Here is a 22616-nt window from a genome sequence, read left to right as displayed (position 1 = left end):
AATAAAATAAATTTTAAACTATTGGTTTGATTACTCACTTTGGTCTTTGAACTAATAGGGGCTCCTTTCTCCAGCAACATATCCACAACCTGCTCATGTCCGCTCCTTGCCGCACAATGTAAGGGAGTCAACCCATCTCTTGTCTTTGACTCAATATTAGCTCCTTGTTCCAATAAAACCGTCACCATGTTGGTCTTCCCCCATTTGGCGGCTACATGTAGCGGCGTGATGTTATGCTTAGCCGCATAATTAACATCTGCCCCTTTTTGCACTAACAAATTAGCTATCGACTGATTGCCGTAGTGAGAAGCGATGTGCAAAGGTGTGAATCCCGATTTGGACGTGACATCGGGATTATGCTCATTTTCCAACAGTAACTTGGCAGCTTTGACGTCGTCTTTCTTCGCTGCGATATGAAGAGCTGGTAATCGTACTTTGCCTCTGGTGTCGTTCTCCAACAGCACCGTGACGACTTTATCGTGGCCTTGTTGCATGGCCACCGCCAATGGAGTGAAACCATCTTCTGTGGAAAGACTTTGGTTTGCACCATTGGCCAACAGGTACTTGACGACGTTGTCGTGATTTTCTTGGGCTGCCATGTATAACGGCGTGAAGCCATTCTGGCTTTGTACATTGACGGAAGCGCCATGAGTCACTAGAAGCTTAACTACTTCTTCTTGACCTGCTAGAGAGGCGATGTGGAGAGCAGTGTTGCCCTTTTTTGTGGCAGCGTCGATAACAGCACCGCGTTTAAGGAGCTCTTCTACGATTTCTACGTGACCGTCTTTTGAGGCTAAATGTAGGGCGTTCAGGCCATTCTGGAAAAAAAAGAAAAGTGAAGTTGCTTTAAATATAAACAAAACACTCTTTTAGAGCTGTCAGTTCAACATCAAGTTGGAAAATTAACTTGCAACTGTAAATGAAAGTGTTTAAGTCTTCACGGTTACATATTGATGTAAGCGTTAATGATGGGTTTACAGATCCATTGAGGAAGCTCTTCTAACTTTCAGAATTATTGTATACTTAATGTAAATATAGCTTCTACACGTACAGTCGCGAGCTGTAAATTTTAATCGTCAAGCTCACAGAGTGCTCGTAAACTGAATTTTTCTAGACTATCGTTTTAGGTAACAATTTTTAGTGGCTATTATACCTATGAATAATCACATTATGCCGGCAAATGAAATTTTTGCGCATACATACTTTAATTACCATGAATTTTTATGTTCTTAAGCAATTTAAATTTAGCAGTAGTTTAACATGAATTATGACTTGGTTACGCATGTGCACTCTAAGAATAGTAGGATAGTAAAGAACTAATAGGTTCTAATTTAACTTAAATACTTACTGCGTTGCTGGTGTTAATATCGATATTTGATTCTAAATGTTCTAAGACTTTTTCAAGCTGACCATTACGCGCAGCGCGTAGAAAAGACGTGTTTCCATCAGTCTGAAAAAAAAAAGAAATATAAGTAACCAGAATTTTCACAATTTTCTTATTCTAACTAAATCTAAGGAATCTACTGACAATTAGCTGCCTCCACCATAATCCATTATCCATTCTTATATTAGCATATTCTCGTCGAATTTAAAAAATGATTCACCACACACTCGAGACACAAGTGCCACTCCCATCTATTTACGTTAGCGTATTATTTTTAGTACTCGATAAAATTTTCATTTCATAGGTAGGTCAAACATTTTCTTCTGCGCTCTAACTGAAAAAATTAGGTCGACGCAACAACAAACACAAATCTAAACCTAACATTAGAACATGAGATAAATATTTGAATGTAATCATCGTTGTTATCGACCACACCGCTGCCGCGTCGCTATAATTATTGCTATTAAATTTTCGTGAACCATATGCACGAAAGTCGGTTATTTCGCGACCCCTTAATGTATTATGCACCCTTCGAAATTGAATAATGTAAAAGTTCGTGCATAGGAAAGTGCAGTTTTTTCTATTGCACGTGGAACCGCACGAGACCATGTGAGCGTGAATGGGGGCAATATTGATTTTGGGGGTGGTGATTTTACCGGTGCTGACGTCAGGACAGACATAAAATGAATATTTATGTTGTTTAAACAGTGATATATAGTTTAATTTTCTCAGAACGAGGTGCTATTGTGTACGCACGTTCGGATGGAGACGGGATAATTTGATCGGGCAATAAAAGTCGATTTTTCTCCTATTGCTAATAATTAAAATTATATTACTCTTCACATGACGATCTCATAACAGTGGCTAAAGAAAGTCTCTATCACTGTTGGAGGTGGATTTTTCAGGGTGAAGGATCTAGCGTGTTTCAAACCTTTAAAAATGAAATAAATTCCTCAAGTACTTATTGCATGCAAAATTTTGCTTAATCTGATTTCTAAAGAAAGTGCATTAATAAAATATCATATTTCGGCTTGCAAAAAAAAAGTTTTTTTATCGCACAATGTTCCTTTTTGCTTTTTGTCGACAAGTGTGGAAATGTAAATTATAGCTGTAAAATAAAACATAAATAGTGGCAAACAAATTAAAGAGAAGAAAAGGAAATTGTAGATGTAAAATCGATGAAGGACAACTAAAATTATGCTCCACGGAATTATGAAATGGTCTGACCTAATATATCGAGATTATAAAACACCTCATTTAACAAACAATTCATTTTGTATGGAAACGTTATGTATAAGTAATTATGACTGTAAATCAAGCCATAAAGACAGTAATAATTATTATGGTTATTGTTGCTGTTAAAAACTGAAATAGCGAGTAAATGCGCTATGTTTAATGAGAGTATACTTTTGAAGTTTGCTTTTTTAAATAAAATATAATAACTTATAAGAAGAACATTTTTGACAGCGAATCGCTTCTGCACCATTTTCTATTACAATCCAAAAATGCCTTTTCGTACCAAGAATTTTAAAATAGATAATTTGTCCTAATTATGATTCTCTCCAACACGCATCCATCCTTAAAAATTATGTAATTTATGATAGCCGAACCTATCTAGTGGCAGTTGCAATTTGTTTTCTAGAGTAGACAGCAGCAAGTCTGAATATAAATCTTATAGAATATATGTCTATATCCGTTTGCTAAGACTTGAAAAAATATAGCTTTCCCAGAATAACACTGTGTTGCACTATAACGCTCCGAAATTATTATTAGGAGTTTAGTTATAAATACATTATATTGGTCTATAACTGTTGTGATTACATTTGACATAAAATATTAATTATTTTCATGTGAAATTTAAGGTCGAAAGAAATGTGGAATAATATACAAAACTTACAAGTTCAAAGAAGACTTTGAGGAATTTACTTTCAGGGGTGATAGTGAAAGTACTAGTAAGTTAGCACTGTGAACGCGACGGGAATTTAGGTCACAACTAGACAATGGGCCTAAGAAGTAGATTTTGTAATGTTTAGATAAATTATTCTTGTTGTATACATTTTACTAATAATAAATTGCTATTTGTTTCTTTCGCATTATCACCCGATCCATCACTCTTAGTTATTTTGATAATCTGTCATTTGTTCAGCACTCCTTTGAAAAGTCAGCCAAATTTAAATATGAGCAAGCAACAAACTTGCTATAAATCTTCGTTATTGGAATTGCTTCGGTAACTTTCCAGTCTTGGTTTATTTGGCGGAGGCACTTTTGAATTAGTATACGTTTTTAAAAAAATTCGAAAGATTAATTTAATTGAAATTAAGTGAATTTCGCAACTAATTTGACGACTTCTGACATTTGATTGCGGACATATGTCACTTTAACACGTTAAATATTTATTCTAAATTAAAGATTTAATTTAGCTTCTGAGTAAACTGGGTCTATGTTTTTTTACGCTTTCAAAATTACTATTTTTTAAATATTTAGACAATAGAGCAATAATTTATTGTCACATTACACTGTTTTTTTCTAAAACGAACATAACTCGATGCTTGTTTTTGGCACTTAGCCACATTCTAAGTTGTCAATTGTATAGTTATATGATATTATATTTCAATTCAATTGTGTTTAAGTTAAACCTGCAAATATATTTACTTTCTGCTTGTGTAAAACATCTTTCCTTTAAAACATGAGAGTCGGCAGTAGCGGAATTTTTGATAAAAATAGATTACAAAACTACAGTGATAAAGAACACCTGCATCCATTGTTTTAAATATACATGGTGTGAAAGTATTTACAGGGGGATGAAATGTAACTATGTACAATATTTCGTAACGAAAAAACTCCAGTAAAAGCGATTTTCAGAAACAATTAAAAAAACGAATCAGAAAATTGGTGAAATTTCGAAGTTCTGTCTGTATCTTATTATGTAGCACAACTGCTACTTCACGTCCCTACTCGACATTTGCATGTGAACATAACATTATGTCAACAATACTAGACGTCGCAAAGCTTCCAAAGGAATTTTAATGTTCTTTTGTCAACCTCCATGAATACAAAATTGCATCCTTAGCTTTACTACGAGTGTAGACACAATGCATACATATTTTGTTCTACAAACATAATCTATGCTTGTTTGACTTCGGTTATCTTAATACCTCATACATCAATACTAACACAAAACCAAAAGTCTGTGTTTCTTTTGTTGGATTTCGATTTTTACAAATTTTGAGGCTCAAACAATGATCGTGGAAAGTTAATGAAAGAAACGCACACAACAAGACAATCAAAGCAAACATGAACCTGCCGGTGAATCAATACCCCCCGATAATATATCCGGCACGTTCTCGCTTCACCCCTCTGTATCGCCCCTAATTGATCGACTCACCATCCGTAAAAACTTCAAACACGAAGCCATAATCACAGGCCGAACAGGTGCCGAATAAAGGGAATCCCTTCGTCGACCATACTAGTCATCGGAAACACTTTCGTTTACAATTCAACAGGTGACACAATATGCACATCAAAAATATATCGAAAAATCGAATCACAGTGTAAATTTTCAAAAATTCTTCGAAAATATCAGTCTTATAATCGTATAAGCTTGTCTATGCTAGGGTGAGATGAACCCCTACAGCTACAAATGTGTCACTATGCACCCGGCACAAACAGAATGTGGTGGAGTGAAAAAGATTTGGAGGGCATTTTGGCGACGCCTTATGACGTCATCGGTCAATACAGTCGTCGCGACGGCGCATCCACTAGCGTTCAGAACCGATAAGTTTGTCAAGACGACTGCTTTTTGATGGATAGGACAAGACTAGCCTTGTGACGTCATGAGAGGGAGCTTTTTAGAAAGCAGTTGGTCGCGTGTCAAAGGGTGACTCTAATAATGGCCTTCATTATCACGTACGGAGTCATAAATATTCATAATTATACTAAAAATCAGTAGTAGCTTATTTATGTGCCATAAATTGGCGATACCAAAGTGATTAACTCATAAAAAAGATATGATGGCCGCAGTCCACCATAATAAGACCTTAGATGATCCTAAATATTATGCAATTAATGTCAGGTTTTATTAAGCGGTGAGAATAAATGGAAACCCTACCTGACCATTTTCGGTGACCATGATGTTTGTTGACTTCTATAAAACTATAGATTTTTTTTTCTTTTGTACCACAGAACTGTTACTAACAAGTTGAGCAAAAATCAGAAACTGTCCGAAATTTTACGCTTACTATTAAGTAAGCGGCTTCATATTCATAGTATGACCAGTTCTTTGCCACTGCCGACTCCGGGTACTAAACCAATGGCACGGAGCAACCCCGTTATCGACCGGAAAGAAGTTTTGATAGCATATCTTCAGGGCAAAAGTTTTGTTTATACCCCTAGACACCGGAGTTATACAGGGTGCAAGAAATCCTCCGTGCAAAAATACTTTGTTTAACAATTTTTACCGGTCTCAGAAATAGCTCGTTATTACCATAACAAATATTTTTAGTTGCTCCTTTTTTACCATTCTTCCTGAAAAACAATTTTATGACAAAATCAATTTTAGAACATTAACTAGAGGCCCGCTTTAATTTTCGAGTTGTAAATAGTTCACGCTTTGTACTTCATTTGTGGCTTAATGCAATTTGGCAAGAATCGCGGAAATATAAGCATAATATTTAGACGCTTTCTTATAGGTTCATAAATTTAAAACGTTAAATAAGCAAGACATGTTTTCTTTAATTTGTGACCGAATTATTTCAGCTGGGTTTACGGAACACAAGAATATTGGGGGATAATGTAGGACAAGAAAATATTTCTGGCTGATTTGTGAAGAAAATTATTTCATTAGGCATAAGAAGCAGTTAAAAAGTCGAGTGATTAAATCGTTCAGTCTTCTCCATGTTACTTGTTTTTGATATCAGTTTTAATGATAGACTTATGAATCTTTTATATTTTATCGAAAACGTGGTAAAACTAGGTAATTATTTAGATGTAAATTTTTATTAGACTAATTAATTAATTTACAATTCTGAGCATGTGTCCGATGCTAATTTATTATTGTATTAATTAACAACTTCATGAAAATATTTTTGTTAATTTTGGATCAGAAACAAAAAAAACTAACTTAATTAATAAACGAAATATACTGACAAAAAATATATATCTCAATTGCTTAAAACAAATCAATACCTCATCGTCATCAGCTAAATCGCCACGTAACGCAATTCCTGTCGAAAATAATTTGTTCCATTTTTATTTATAAATTATACAACATTTGCGTAATAATACCCAAAGATAAAATTCCGGATCAATAATATGTTGGGGTGGACCCGGCGCGTCGCTCAGCTGAGACACAGTGCCGCCAACCCCACAGACACAATCGATCCAAACTCGCACTTGTCTTGAGAAGGGTCGTGCAGATTATTACAATAATGTAGGTCGCATCAATCGAATCTAATCCGACCGTGATTGGATTTATCTTCGATTGGATTATAGAATCGACTTGTCGATGCAGCACGTTTCGTACTTTTGGAACACTGCCATAAATTCTACAAAACCAAAACACTGTGTCACTGCTAAATATAAGCAGTACATAGTTTAAGATTAAAAAATTAACAGTAATGACAAGACGTGCTGATTTATTGGAATTTTGCTTCTGGATAGTGTTTTCACATTGACGCCAGTGGAAGTGACTGAAAGACGTTGGATGGATTTATTGAGACGTTTATTGTATTATTGGAGATTTGAGAGTGGATTCGTGATGTCTCCTGAGGATGGGGCTTGTAAGTTGGAAACAGATCAAGAAAGTTGGTTGGAAGGAAGACATTTTGAGGGAATAATAACTGAGGTCGTTGCTAAGACCAAGTTATTACTGGAAGTGGTGACAGGAAGTTTAAGATGAAAAACTTTTTCAATAACGAAGCTACTAAAAGTAGATATTAGAAAAGCAAGAGTAATCTCAAAGAATTTTTCCGCTAGTACCTCAAAGAGCAAAAAGGAGAATGTAATGCATCAGGATTAGTGTAAGCACTGCTTACATTGGCGCGACAAATATAATCAAAGTCTACTTTACTGGGCCAATTTGTCGCCCAATGGAACAAAGTTTTAATAAGAAAAGTTAGATAAAAATTTAACATGCCTAATTTGGGGATCTTATTTAAATTCAAGGAAATCGTTTTCTTAAGCTTTATATTATACACTGCTAGGAAAATCTTTTTTCAAAATTGTGTGAAGAAAAATGTGATTTGAAATCTGTTAAAACGCGAAATTTTTGAAACATCTGCAATGAAATCAGTGGATATTAAAACATTATCTGTGACTAATAACAAAGTTCTACAGCAAAAGTATTAATTTTAGTAGTTTTATTGCTGGAGTAACAAAACTTGGCAAGGTTACTACATTTTTGACATGTTCATACGTTTATTAATCGTGCCCAATTTCAAACTTTAGAGACAAATTTTAGAAATATTTATTCAAGGATCCACGATTTCTTCATAACAAAATGGAAAATGTGACTGAAATCGAATTAAAACAAAAAAAACAACGCCCATTGGCTTGCATTGTCTATATCAAGTTTATTTAATAGCAAAAAGTGCACCCAACGAATCAACTCTACCGTAACTTTTTATTTATTAATTAGATGTCCAAAACTGATGTTTATTGGTTAAATATGTATGTCTAAAAGCTAACGAAGTCTGGTGCAAAAGCGCATCAATTTGTTGAATGTTGATAGCAAAAACCGTACAAAATAAGAGCACTTTTGCATATTCCATGTAAAAAAAGTGCGCAATTCTAAAGCAAAAGAGACAAATTCAAATTATTTTACGACCAGAAAATTTCTCGTCGTTGAAACCAATACTTTCTTTGTGTGAAAATGATTACATCAAAGTGTAGTAATATGTACTAATAATAATTTTGCTTTGATGACCTCTTTTGTAAATACAACTAAATACACCTTTAGAAAGTGAACTCTTATTTTATTACTCACGTAAATAATTATTATTTACCTCAACTCTACGTTGCCAGTAATTTAATACCACACTCAAATTAATAGTTATTTATATTACAAGTGAGTTAAAACAATCATTACGAGTGAACTACGAGTGAAGAATTTGCCACAACGAGGTTATTGAGTTACACCAGTGATGTACACTTTTTTGTCTACGACAGTTCACGGTTAAGAAAACGCATTTTTTTCTACGAACATGTTGTAAAACAGAGTTACTACACCACCCATTTTTTTGTGTAATAAACTTTTTTCATCACTTGTGTAATGAAAATAAATCGTTGTGCTCATTACTAAACTAGTGTTGCGATGGAACTACATTACACTACGATTTGTCAAGAAATTTAGTGGATCTGTCAAAATTGTCAAGTTGTTCACAAATTTCGCGTTTTCTTAATTGTAAAAAGTCGTGGATAAAATAATGCACAAAAATCGTTTAATAAAATGACACTTTTGAAAACAAGTTTTGTAACCTGCACTACAACTTGATAGGTTTGACAAGTCGAATGGCATCAAAATGAGTTATACTATAATAAATTAGTGATGTAATGTAGCTTTATTATATCATTAGTTGAATAATAAGAAACGCATTGTTGGATTACACCACTATTGGAATAATAAGCTTTATTATTCAACTCAAATAATGTCAGATGAGTGGTCTAGTTTTTATAAAGGAGTTGTGGATAAAAACTAAAACTTCACTGTGTCATAAGTAAGTATTTTTTCAGAAAAAGCACTCAATATTCATCTCGTGACGTCTAACCGTCACCCTTTTAACTCATTGGATAGATGAGGTTTCAACCTATTTAATGATGTATTACATTGAAAAAGATTTATGCAAAAACGTGTTTTGGAAATTAAAAAACTGCGTTTCCTCAGGCGATGATATCTCGAGCAATTTACTACTTTGCAAGGTTAAATTGAACGGAAGAATAGTAGTACAAATATTTTGTGCAATTTGTACTTCACTATAATTTTCAATTAAATTCTAAAATAACTTTAAACATGCTAGATCAAAGTGAATGAGAATAAATCAATATAAGTAACTGAAGAGAGACATTTGCCCTTGTGTTTATCTAAACGACTCGACTGTTAAAAGCTGAAATGCTTCTGGATTAGATTTTCTTGTATTCTCTTGTGTTATTTATTTTTGTAGTTTGCTGTTTTAGAAAGCTATACTATTCTGATTCTATTTCAGTGTTGGTGTCAGACACCTCTTGTCAATCTTACTAAATTAAAAGAATAGTTTTGTGTTGCCTCCATAGGTCAAAGAGGCTTTTTATTTATAATTGTGGTGGAATGTGGATTTTTTAATTAATAAATAAATTACCCAGCAAGTTTCTGAATATAATGATGATTACTCTGTACTAAAAAACTAAATTGCTCTATAAATAAACTTCCTGCAAAACAATAGTGTGTACGAGTATATTTATACTAACTTAAATAATACATAGCAGCATTACACATCTAAATTCCCATTAAGATATTTTTGGCTTATATTAACATTGTGTGGTCAAAAGCCAAAAGAAATGAAGCTTCCACCACTAAATCCTATCTAAATACTTTTGCACTGCAATGGCAATAAATCCTCGACCTTCCACCTGTAGCGCGCCTTATTTAACCTTGTTACAAATGATAGGATCCACCAAATTTTACAATAAAAATATTTAATGAACCCGAATTAGTTGCGTTTATAATAGCAGTTATGATATAATAAATTTAAATAATTAGTGTCACCTTCCATGGTATTGCATTCGTTGGACATGATGTCATACTTAAATATTTTTATCAGATATTCACCATCACCACCTATTTATACAAGTTTTATTTAGGTTGTAATGTATTGAAAATAAAATCATCACGTGCTTTCTCTGCTTCACTACTGTGTTTTCAGAGTTAGCGTAAATTCCCGTTCTAATAAAAGAGCGCGAAAAATTCGGCTTTGTTTGTTTTTAAATCGATCGCTCAACGAATCGGTTTATTTTTAATTCGTACATACTGCGCTTTAATCAATACTATAAAATCGAAAAGCTCGTTGCGTAAGTATAGTCCGTAATAGCTGCACACTAAAAGAAAATGAAAACAGAAAACAAAACATTACCCCCACGTCAATGCTGGTAATAGACGGGAATCTCTTCTTAATCAACTGTGACATTTCAGTCTTTTAAGCACTTAACACTAAATTTAAACAGGTGTAAAAGTTCACAAGCAGAAATAACCTCACATAATCACCTAAGGAAAGAAAAATCCAATTCAGTTAGTTAGGACAGAGTTACAGTTAAGTGAACCACACGTTGCTTTTTATTTGTTTATCTGATCTAAAAAGGTGCTCCCGGCCGGATGGCAATTTTAATTTAAATTATTTAATTAAAGAGGAATGTTTTGCGATAGTAGGGTGCGAAACTAACTGTAACCCTATGTGCTTATCAAGGTGGATTTATGAGCACTTTGCGCACACGCTCAAGATCGCGAATTAATTAATATTAATTGGATTTTACGCACTTAATTGAATTATTCCCGGAGAGATGACGGGACCGTGTTAGGACGCAATGCGAAGCGTGGAAGACTGGCGAAAACTCAAATATAATATATTTTTAGCGGTGTTTAACTTCGTCTATTTCTATACCGGCACGAAAAGTCGAGCATACTGTACGATCCCTCTGACATCATAGCCGGCGATAAACGCGGATGAATAGTTTTTTCGAAGAAATTCCGACTTTTAGGGGATTTAGGAAAATTGGGGCACACTTTGAAGTACTTGGCAGGCGTTTCTAGAATTCTGGCACTATTAAATTATTATTATTATGGTATTTAGGCGTCAAATGACACCTGTTTCAGACAGTTGCCACTTGTTCTCTACCCAATTTTGAGGCTATTTTCGAAGTGCCATTTTTCTTTAAGGAATTTGAATGCACCGACTAAAATTACTTTTTGGGAAAATGCCTTAAATTCCGAGATCCAAATTGCTCCTGTCTTATAAACAATAAAAAAACAAAATTTGAATACATTCTTAATCAACAATTTATTTGACTTTGTCTGAAGCCTTAACACGTATTCTTTAAAAAAAACTTTTAATTCATACTGAAATTCAATTTTGTTTTTTCTTTTTTTTTGGTTCTTTTTTGACTTAAAAGTTTTACATGTTTTAGAATAGATATTTGTGAAACTAGAGGTAAAAGTGATTCATTATGCGCATTAAAATAATGATTTAACAAGATTTGGCATTTCCTTTGCACAGATCATGACAGTTTTTAGTATAACCACTAACAAAAAGTGACACTTTTTTTTATCTAGATGATTTTTTGTCACAAGTGAATTTTACAACTGGAGCGCTGTTTAAAATTGTGTCATTTACTAACTGAAGGGTGACATTTTACGCACTAGACGTGGTCTTATTAGACAACACGTCGTGTGAGTAGCATCCATTTCGCACGACCAGGAAACAAAATTTTTTTACAATCATAGCAAAATGCAAAATTTAATAATAAATACTTCAAGTGACAATTTTTTAATAGACTTCACTTGACTTGGGGTGTGCATTCAATCACGAAAATTTTGAATTTTTACGCAGATTCAAGAGTTGAAATTTGAGAAATCAGCGCGAATACGCGTGAAATTTAACAAAAGTCGATAAATCATCTATAAATAGCCCTACAAAACGATTGCTTGCTTTCAATATTAATTTATGTCAAAGTGACATACAGTGGCCGCCAAAAAAAAAATTTGACAGATTTGTAAAGGCTAGGTCTGAACTTCCAGGTAGATTTGGGTTATAATTTTTTTTACTTCCAAAGGCTATATAATGACTGTTTATGTAGTCTTACATAGATATTAAAAGAAATTTGCATTTTCAACATTACCTTGTGATTTGTACACGGCATCCGCAATACCCAAGATTTATAACTCGAGATCTACTATTTCCGCACTTTAAAAAAAATTAACGAAACCACACATTACTTCGTTTTACTCATACAAAATGGTCCCCTCTTTTAGTTTTTTCGATTTTCAAGCCGATTTGTCGTTTTTGACAGAATAAAATTTTAAACTGTAACTCGAGATCTACTATTTCCGAACCTTAAAATGTTCAAGTAATACCGTTTACTAAAACCATTTAGTCGTACAAAATGGTCCCATCTTTTAGTTTCCTCAATTTTGAACGCAATTTTGCTGTTTGAGCAAAAATTAATTTCGGCTTTAAAACTTGAACAAATGTAAAAAACCGCCAAAAATTGTATATTTATACATAATTAGAAAGAGAAACCTTTATCAAAAGTTGTGACAGATGTAGATTTTAAATAATGTAGCGTTTTTATTTTTTTTTGAATTTTATTTGGTGGCGCCGTGCCGCGACGATTAGTCCGTGGGCGCAAGGACGAACTCGAAAATGTCGATTGATGGCCAGTATGCTTTGAAAATCCGAATGTCGGGCTTCAAGACACTGACACTGTCAGTGTCACAGCTTTAAGGACGTTTGTTAAGCGTGCTAATAATACATTGAGGTTTTTGATAACACTTGTAATGTGAAAAGATGGAAAATATTGTTTTTGTGTAGGGACATATTGTAGAAACACCTTTCGAACAGTAAACATTTTGGCGCGAATTTTGAATTTTTAAAATTGATGTCTGTAATCATAATTTGTTACTTTTCTATACGTATAATATTAGGCACAATATATTGTAGAGTTTATCGATAAATTGTTGAAAATGGACACAAAGAATGCTTACAGTTAATAGGTGACTGGAAGTTAAACAAATACGAATGGTAACTTTTACTAAAAAAATTTGAACTGCATGTTGCTGTTTTTAAGAAGGCGAAAAAATACAGAAATGCATTATCAATAAGAATAATAATTCCAATTTTCCAAATTCTAAATTTTTGTCAAAATCTTAACAGTGTTCAAGTATTTATAGTTCTTGTCTTACAAACATTCTAGTTTGGCAAATTACAGCGCAAGAATCAAGAATTTTCAAATTGCCAAAACTCATTCAGTTATCAATTTTGGAAATCTAGACATTATCCGCAGTCGATTTTTAATTTTTGTTCTAGTTACGGCTGCACGGGAAAGATTGGTTCTGAACTTTCGTTTAGGTTTGGATAATTATTTCTTACATCAATTTTGTGTAATGATGTACCTTTGCTTAGTAAAGTACCAATAACATCTATAAATCGATATCAGAATTTTTTCTTTACCTTAAATATGGTTAAAAATGCGCAAAATTTATAACTCGAGATCTAGTATTTCCAGTCCTTAAATTATATAAACAATACTCCCTGACGCTTCATATTCAACATAGAAAATGGTCCTCTTCAATATTTTTGTTGATTTTACAACGGATTAATTTTTTTTGTAAAGTGAGATTTTGGATATAACTCGAGATCACCTATAAGCAAACTCTAAAACTAAAATATAAACACACATTTGTAAAGAAAAATCGTTTACAAAATGGTCTCCAAAATGCTTTTCTAAAAATTAAGCACAATTAGCTTTTTTTGAGCACTTTTCGTCGTGCCGTGGGCCAAGCGTTAATCACCTACATCGCGTATCGTGCGACTAATCCAATATGCCATGAACGCGCGCTATCGTACGCAACTAATAACAACGAACTCTTCAAAGATTTCATATAAATAAATGGATCCTGCTTTGAAATAAGATTTGTTATAACTTTTCACATCATAATTTAACCGACGCATACGACTATATCAACAAACATTATTTGTTAATTGCAATAGAATGATTATACATATAGACAATAACAACGGCATGCAAGGTAATGCTGTAAATTGTAACAACGTTTTATTCATTGATAGATAAAATACGTTCAGCAAACACAAAAGTACTTTATAATTTTGTGCTTAAAATAATATGCATTTGAGTGATACATGGCAAATGAAGTTTCGAAGGTTTTCGGAGTAAACAGTTTTTAATTTCTACTATTTACGACTAAAGAAAAATTCTGAAATATTTTTATAAAAACAGTAAAATCTGCTAAATCCTATAAAAATATTCAAGTATATGATACAGGGTGATTTTTAAAAAACGGCAGGCGTTGTAGAATTTTTATTTATGAACCGATTTCAAAAATTTAAAGAACAAATTAAATGGTTTTTAATTTACTATAAACTGATGATTTTAGATTTTTTTTAAATGTCTTAGTATCTTATGGGCGATATTCAACTTTCTTATTTTAAATTGGCACCCATTTTTTTTTGCATAATTTTGAAGATATTAATTTTCTTGATTCAAAAATGTGTAGTATGTTCTACTTTTACAAAAAATATTAAAAAAAAAAATATCAATAATGAAAAAATTTAGGTAATAAAAGTTAATAAAATCTAGGTGCTTTTTGTCAAATAACACAATATCGTTATTGTAATGTCAAAAAGGAGCAAATAACAGAAAGGATTGGCAATCTTTTTTGAAATTATTAATAACAAAAGACAATAATAATTACAAATCAGAAAAAACATCTACCTAATTTAATTAAAATACTGTTGAAACGCCATCCCGTTTTTTTCATTGCACAATTGACACCATGCATTTAGATTTTATTAACTTTTTTTCCCTATTTTTTTTAAATTTTTAAAAATATTTTTTGTAAAAGTAGAACATATTACACATTTCTGCATCAAGAAAATTAATATCTTCCAAATTATGTAAAAAAAAATATGGGTGCCAATTTAAAATAAGAAAGTTGAATATCGCCCAAAAGATTCTAAGACATTTAGAAATATTATAAATTCATCAGTTTAGTAAATTAAAAACCATTTAATCTTTTTTTTCCTAATTTGTACTTTAAACATTCCCAAGTTGCTATGGAAACAAAGCTATTCTGACATTCCGTATCGAAATGGATATTCTAACACTGAAAACGAATTGGAAAATAGCGAAAATAGCTCTGTTACAAGAACAAATTAGGAAAAATAATATAAAAACCTCGTTCATAAAGCCATTTAGGCACCCATCCATTATAATTGGATTCGTGCCTAATAAATTGCCTTATGAAACTCGGTGTTTTAATATACCATTTTATATTTTGAAATCGGTTCATAAATAAAAATTCTACAACGCCTGCCGTTTTTTAAAAAATCACTCTGTATATTATATTTGTAACTAAAGGTAGGCTGTTTTATCTGTGAATACTCTGTTCTAAAATCACCCAGATTAGAATTAGAAATAATATTTATGTATTAGCAAACAATTTATTGTGAAAATATAATTGCTTCTTATTTATTTGTTAACATGAAAAAAATAGCAGTTGTCTTTCTTACCTGATATTACAAATGTTAATATTGATCATCAGCAAAACGAGAGACTTTAAGCGCCTTTTCATAATTGAATCCCACTACAATTTAAATTCGCTTCTCTAAAGGCGAAAATAGACTTACGAGAAATCTCTGCAAGTTGACTCTCTGGAACTCGCGGAAGTTCTCGCGCGAGCGATTTTTTCTCCAGTGTATACCTGCATTTTTGATCTTGCTTAAGTGCTCGCAACACTTTTAAATATGTAAGGGGTCAGTGAGAAGTTGCAAAAGCCAGAACTCACCAGATTCTCGCGAGAGAAACTTGTAGTATTTATTGCAAACAGTGTAAACACATAAGCAAAAACTCCCGCGAGAAGTGTCGCAAGTTTATTTCCAATCTATTCCAGGCTTAAGGTTTTTAAAATGACTCTGACGTAACCACTGAGACACTTGAGACTTTTAGCACTTATCTTCCGAATAATCAGATCATCAAATAGGTTTAATTATTTAACAATCTTTTAGAAGAATAAATCTATTTCTATATTCTCCCATCTGTCACCATAATTTTTTCATTATTTGTACTTGTTGAACATTTTAGTGAGAAAATAAGCAACCCCATGTATTTTAATAATTTAACACAAAATGAGAAAAAAACAAAAATTGTGCCTTGTATGAAATAATAAAATGTTTTTAAAAACATTTTAAAAAATGTTGTTTTTTTTTTCACCTGCATAGCAATGGACTGTGCGCTCTTTTCTGGCCAGGACATGACTTTAACATAGATATGTGTATATTGAGTTCAGTATCTTTGTCTTCACATAAAATTGTAGGAGACCACAATCATAAATTAAAACTCATTTCGTGTTCAGAGTAGGATTCAGTTTAATGCTTCTCGTAACCCAATGATGGTTTAACCCTGGACTCTACTGCAATGTTATAATTGCAAAAATAGTTTGTTGTGCGCGCGCTTGCATTAGAAGCATTGAATCATATTTTAGCAATTTTAAAATGGCGTAATTATGACATTGATTATTGCCCTCAAGCCACATTAAAATAAAGATTATAAAACTAAATTCAGTTATAATGATAATAATAATTAGGTGTTATATCTAAACATCTTCAAATCTCTATAGTATAATTTAAAAAAAAAACGATCAAAAAACTCTTAAAACTGAAATTAGTTAGAATATTCGTTTAATTGATGTAGCTATTCAATTTATGGGCAAAATGTTTTTGACCATTCCTGTTAAAAAATGTGATTTTTCACTTTTAGTTGAGCAGATAAGCCAGCGCGAAATCCAAAAGAGGCTCTGCAACAATGTCATATTTTTCACTTCTCTTATTCCTAAACCATGCATTTTGGAGTAGGTCCATCGCGGACTTTTTTGTAGAGAATTTTATAATCCATAAGAATGTCTTAGATATTTTGCGGTGTTTATGGCCATTTTTGCTACGCAATTAAAATAAACACATCATGTAAAATTTTAAGTCTCTAGTTAAAAACATGTTTTTTAAAAAGATTTTATCACTTTTCTTTTAATTTAAACTTACCAGTGTTGACAAAAGTCATTAGTTTTGGTGTTTTTATAATATACAACCAATTTATTAAAACATTTCTTCAATTTAAACTATGATTTCGAGCGCGTGAAACGTAGCTAATGCCACAATGTAATTCTACTAATAATAGTAATAATAATTTTGTTTGGCCCAAAAATCGCCGATGTTCAGACCCATCCTTTTGTTTTGTTTAAATTTGTTTTCAGTGTTGTTCCGTGTATTACATTGCCTCAACTAAATGAATTTAAATACCACCAAGTCACAATGCATACATTTTAAACTTGTCAATTTGTCCTAATTTTTTTGGCAGCCACTGAACATTTACGTACTTGTTTGATTACTTTTTACGCATTTTTTGGTAATTTTCAGGCACTTGTGTCTACAAGAATAACATTTCGAAATTGAAATGACAAACAAAATGTCAACTTTATACAGGAATTGTAGAAAGAAGCAGAATGCATGTCCTGGCGGATTGTAGAAGCTAGTGGTCGTAACTTCCATTTCTCAGAAATTAGGTCAACTCCTATCAGGGTTTTTTAAAGAAGTTCGTTAATACATATTAAAATATTTGAAGCGCAACCTAATAGATATTTGAAAGGAATGTTAAATTCACGACTAAAAAAATGCAAAATTTTGTTACAAATGCACAGTGTTCTTATTTTTTTAAGTCGAATGTCACCAAAATGAGTTGTATAATGAATGTATGATATTACCTAATACACTTTTTGTTTCATTAATCAGCAAGAATAATATACCTAGCTCATTAGATAACTAAAATGAGCGATAGAAATGTTCCTTTACAACTTGATCGTACATGAAAAAATTAAAAGCTGTGATTTTGCACCTCTTTTACGTAACGAAGCTTAATACATTCCAAACGCTTGCATAATTTAATAATCTCCTCTGAACGTTTCCCTGACCTCCACTTAACCAAATATGCTAAATCGGGTACCTAACATTTAATCCCGAGGGATAGTTCACTCGTCGCTGTTAATTTAGTCGTGATGAGTCCTAAGAACAGGATATTTCTTATTCTAAATCCGGAGAATTCCCAATTCAGCGTAATTGGAGTAAATCTAGTGTCCGAAATAGGGCTGGGAATTGCGTCATGCATCAACTTCACTTTTAATGAAATTTCACCTTTTATTTTTAGAATGGTGACTTGTGGCATTTCACCCACCTCAAACGTGACCTCAGTTAGTGACACCATCTGAAGTTAATCTATCGCACTTAGTACTTAATTATTTCAAAAATAGGTTAGTCTAGTTTATGATAGAAAAAAGCTTTGCCAGATGTCGTAAACTTACCGAAATTGAAGTTTTAATAAATAAATTAAGAACTAGCCTCTTTTCAATGTAAATTTTTGATTCCGCAATAACGTAATAGCCGTACCGCAATACATCCCCGTCAAACTTCATACAAAATGTATTAACTCAACCTCACAACAAGTAAAAAATTGCCTCTGTACTCACAGAAATTGGACTTTTGTTGCTATCATTCATCGCCACGACCCCGTTCATCGCGAGGCTTTCATCCTTCCACAAGGACTCTATCTTCCTATGAATTTACAAAACTCCATACAAACTATTCTCGAGAGCATCATTTACAAAAGCGCAGATTTCAATCGAGGATGTTTGACTTTGCAGGATAAAAGCGAACTGAACGAAGGACTCATCCGCAGTCCTGGTCCTAACCTAAAATCGACATAGTTTGGCCGCATTGCGTCTCCGGTTATTTGCCCGTTTTCAAGCAACTGGAAAACATCCAAGCCACTGATTGGCCGAACCAGGAATAAACCACGCCCATTTTCAAGGTCAACAGGAAGCAGCCCAGGATAATCGATGTTGATGGCTGTGAAAGTTCCACTGCAAACGATTCCGGGCTAAAAAAAAGTCGGGAAGAAAAGTTGCGAGGATTTCAAAAGTGATTAGATTACCCTTGATAGAAATAAAATCAAGAGTGGGAAGTGGAGGTGGAAAGGAGAAATATGGTTAATTGGGTTTTCGCCCGTATCGACATTTTTTAAAATTCCATTTGCATTTACAGCAGTGACATTTGACCTTTTGAACAAAAATCGGAATTGAAATTGCCTGAAGGTTTTCAGAGTTTCTGTGAGTAGAAGCGAAAAGCTTGTTGAATACTCATGTTGATAACAAAAATTAAATATTTTCGGAAGTATAAAAAATGTCCAGGGACAAACAAAACAAAACAGGACAGTAGTATATCATGGATCCAATGAAAAAATGCTTTCGTCCGCGACACCGCCACTGTACAGTTGTATTGTTGGTTGCCTGCCCAAAAATTTGAGTGTAGAAATGTATTTAGATACACAAGGCTAGAATATCTACCAACCGATCACAAATTATTGTAACACCATTTTATAACTCACACCGATTACATCTTTTTTATTTAGGACTTTGCGACAAGCTAGAGTTACCGAAATATTTGCTCCCTAAAAACTTGACACCTTCTTTTCCCCTGTTCATTTTATTCATTCTTTCAGCCCTCCCAATATAGACATAAACTTGATTTAACTTCTTCCTACAAACAAGCCAGATTGGGCTATCAATCGCCGTCCCTATAAACTATTTCGCTTTTACTGCTTTTTTATTTCGTTCCTTCTAGTTTATTTCTTCACGACATTCCTTCATCCATCCAACTTGATTTTCATACAGCTAAGAACAAGCTTATCTTATGTCAAACCCTAGGAGAACAAGAACTTCTGGGATTCTTATTATGGGTAATAAAGCTACCGGGCGTCATTTACTGCTCTAAAGAATAGAATAATTAAGTCAAAATACACGCACGAGAAAACATTTTAATGGGCATCCGTCCGTCTTAAGAGCAACCAGGCTGGCGCCTTGATATTGATCTTGCGTCGCGACGCTGACGCTCATCTGGCGCCACCTTTTCTCCGATAGCATGAGTTTGTATGGTTAGTCGAAGGCAAAAGAGCAAACTTTAATGTAGGCGAAAGGGTATCGATACTAAAAAAGGAGTTGGGAGTAGGAAGAGGAATAGCTTGTCATAAAGTGGAAGTTTCCGCTTTTTTGTTCTGTGACACGGTTTTGATAAATGTCAAATGGAGGTGACATTGACAAGTTGTTCATCCAGCAAATCATTAATATGTAACGTACATAATTTTTTCTACTACTTAATTACAATGATTTCTAAAAAAAATACTTACACTTTTATTGTCGACGGGTCCGTGCAGATCTATAAATTGAGGCGGCACAGGTCTCTCCTCTCCTCCTCTATGAGGTGATTTATCTTCATGATGCTTCTTATGCTTCTCTTTTTCCCCATCTTTATTAATCCCATGTCCATGGTAGTCCCTGTGTATCCCCTGGGAATCCACAAAATGTAACTGGAACTTATGACTCACTCCATGCGAATCCGTATAATGTCCAGAATCTCTTTTGGACTTATGATCCACATCATGACCATTCTGGTGCTCATGATGAGCTGATGGTTCCACGTGCGGGTGAGGCAAAACAGGAAATTCCTTCACGTGATGTGGATCTTTGTGGTGGGAATCTTTATGATGGGAGTCTTTGTGATGATGATCCGCTATAATTTCATGATGATAGTGGTCCTTATGGTGATGATGGTCCTTTAAATGCGATTCTTTGTGGTGGTGTGGTACGTGATGGTGGGATGCTTCCACTAACGTCGGTTGGATGTGAGTTACGAATTGCGCCATCGTTTCAAGTGGTGGCGGGTGTTGTCATGGTTAGTTCTTTTGCTGTTAAATGGATCAGTTGAAAAAAGGTTGATTTCAATGCTTTAATATTGTGCAGAATTTATTGTCTAATAGCTTAACGTCCTCACTTTTTGTGTCAAACGGTTGTTTGAATTTATTCATTATTAAGTGTAAAAGCTACTTTCACTTTAATACAGTGGCGGCCCAAATTTGCTGGGACAAGTCTCGAACGCCATTTTCTTAAAAATTTATTTAGTAAAACAAATAGAACAAATTGACAATGTTTTCTTCGGGAAATTACATGTTTTAGTCCTAGTTTGGCGACGGCGTAGTTTGCCCAATGTGTTCTTTTATTTTTCAATGTACGGCCACATTTTATTGTTGCTTACTTTTTCTGTTAATAGTTCCAATGACGTCTTATTAGTTGTTTAATAGATTACTTTTTAATTAGTTCTACAATGACAAAAAAATTAGAACTTTTGCCCAGTGTATATTTAGGGATAATTGGTGGATGCGCCGGGCCATTTTTTTTAAACTCTATATTTCCAACTCCTCTTTTTCTTATAGGGTTGATAACTTACTAGAATGCGATATTTTTGAACGTGATTTTAAAATCTACGACTTAAAACATTAAAACGTTTTTTAATTACGCCCTGTTTTGTTGACACAGTAATTTCATTTCTGGGTTATACATCAAGGCTTTTAACGTTCACCTTAATATAACATTCTCACAATGAAGAAAATGGGAACAGAGACAACATAGATGTGCATTGTTCACGCTCCATTATGTGGGTAATCAAGTTTCGCTGGCTTGAAATTTATCGAATGTAAATTATGAGGGAGGAAATTATCAGGGACATGCCTACATACTTCGAGTCACCTACAAAGTCATTAAGAAGATAAAGGCTGATGAAGGTTTCTTTAAAGAAATTGCTTAAATCAAAAAGCTGAGTATGCAAAAAATTTAGAATTATTTGAACCGAAATGATTAAACGGCGTAATTTCATTGAATTGATTGGCAATTCTCATTACAATAAACGATTGTATAAACACGTCATATTTACTGAAAAGTGAAAGCGTTTGTATAAATATTCGTTGGTGACGCCCTCAAGATCTGATCTTTTTCATTGACCTATATTTGACCACCCCTTCTTCTGTTTACTCTACCAAAACAAGTGTAGATATCAAAATAAAATTTTGAATTAAGCCATTAAACAACGCCATCTGCACCAAAACAACCAATACAGTACAACCTTCAATACAAAGCAAATGTCAACAAACAAAATAAAAACGCTCAGTCTTCTGCATGTGCATTTTTACTGTTTCTTTTCAACCCCATTCCAACATCAACACAACAAACAACAAACATTTACCCAGCAAAAGCACCGACTAGAGTGTCGTAGCCTTCACCCAACGATGGGACACTAGCTTCCCTTAGAAACACTTAAACCCTTTTTTGGACTCGTTTATTGGGTCCGAATGGACTATAATGCGACCGTTCAGCGCGACGGAAAACCTACAGATGAAAAGTCTGGACCAAAGACTCGGCGGTGGTGTCGAGAAACGCCGTCGCCACATACAGGGAATAAAATATTGAGATTTTGCAACAGCCCAGACGCCGTAATCGATACTGGGTTTCAGATGATCAAAACTTTAGGAAAAGCAGTATAGAGTGTCGGGATGACGATGGGATAAAACCCTACGAAAGCTTTTAAATGTGATTCTATAT

General features: G+C 33.5%; 1 protein-coding gene across 9 annotated transcripts in view; it reads right to left on the bottom strand.

Moving 5' to 3' along the window:
* The window catches only part of LOC148178294 (uncharacterized), a 101540-nt gene extending 79107 nt beyond the window's left edge, over nucleotides 1–22433 (bottom strand). For 3 of the 9 annotated variants that reach the window (XM_088030951.1, XM_088030941.1, XM_088030942.1), the window contains exons 1-4: nucleotides 22261–22433; nucleotides 20372–20929; nucleotides 1349–1450; nucleotides 39–818 (exon numbers count right to left, since the gene is read on the bottom strand). In XM_088030951.1, the coding sequence (XP_087887077.1) occupies nucleotides 39–818; nucleotides 1349–1450; nucleotides 20372–20887 (1398 nt within the window). In that variant the 5' untranslated portion in view covers nucleotides 20888–20929; nucleotides 22261–22433. Of the gene's footprint in view, nucleotides 1–38; nucleotides 819–1348; nucleotides 1451–4769; nucleotides 4960–5492; nucleotides 5679–10485; nucleotides 10947–18656; nucleotides 18833–20371; nucleotides 20930–22260 lie in introns of those variants that run through there. The other 6 variants (XM_088030943.1, XM_088030950.1, XM_088030944.1 and 3 more) reach the window with 5 other exon arrangements.
* Nucleotides 22434–22616: the final 183 nt, after the last annotated feature.

Source organism: Gnatocerus cornutus, chromosome 2, assembly GCF_029298725.1.
Source record: "Gnatocerus cornutus isolate USDA-ARS CGAHR chromosome 2, icGnaCorn1.1, whole genome shotgun sequence".
Classification (NCBI taxonomy): Eukaryota; Metazoa; Arthropoda; class Insecta; order Coleoptera; family Tenebrionidae; genus Gnatocerus; species Gnatocerus cornutus.
Note: the sequence above shows the minus strand (reverse complement) of the source record. Positions and strands in the feature narration are given on the sequence as shown.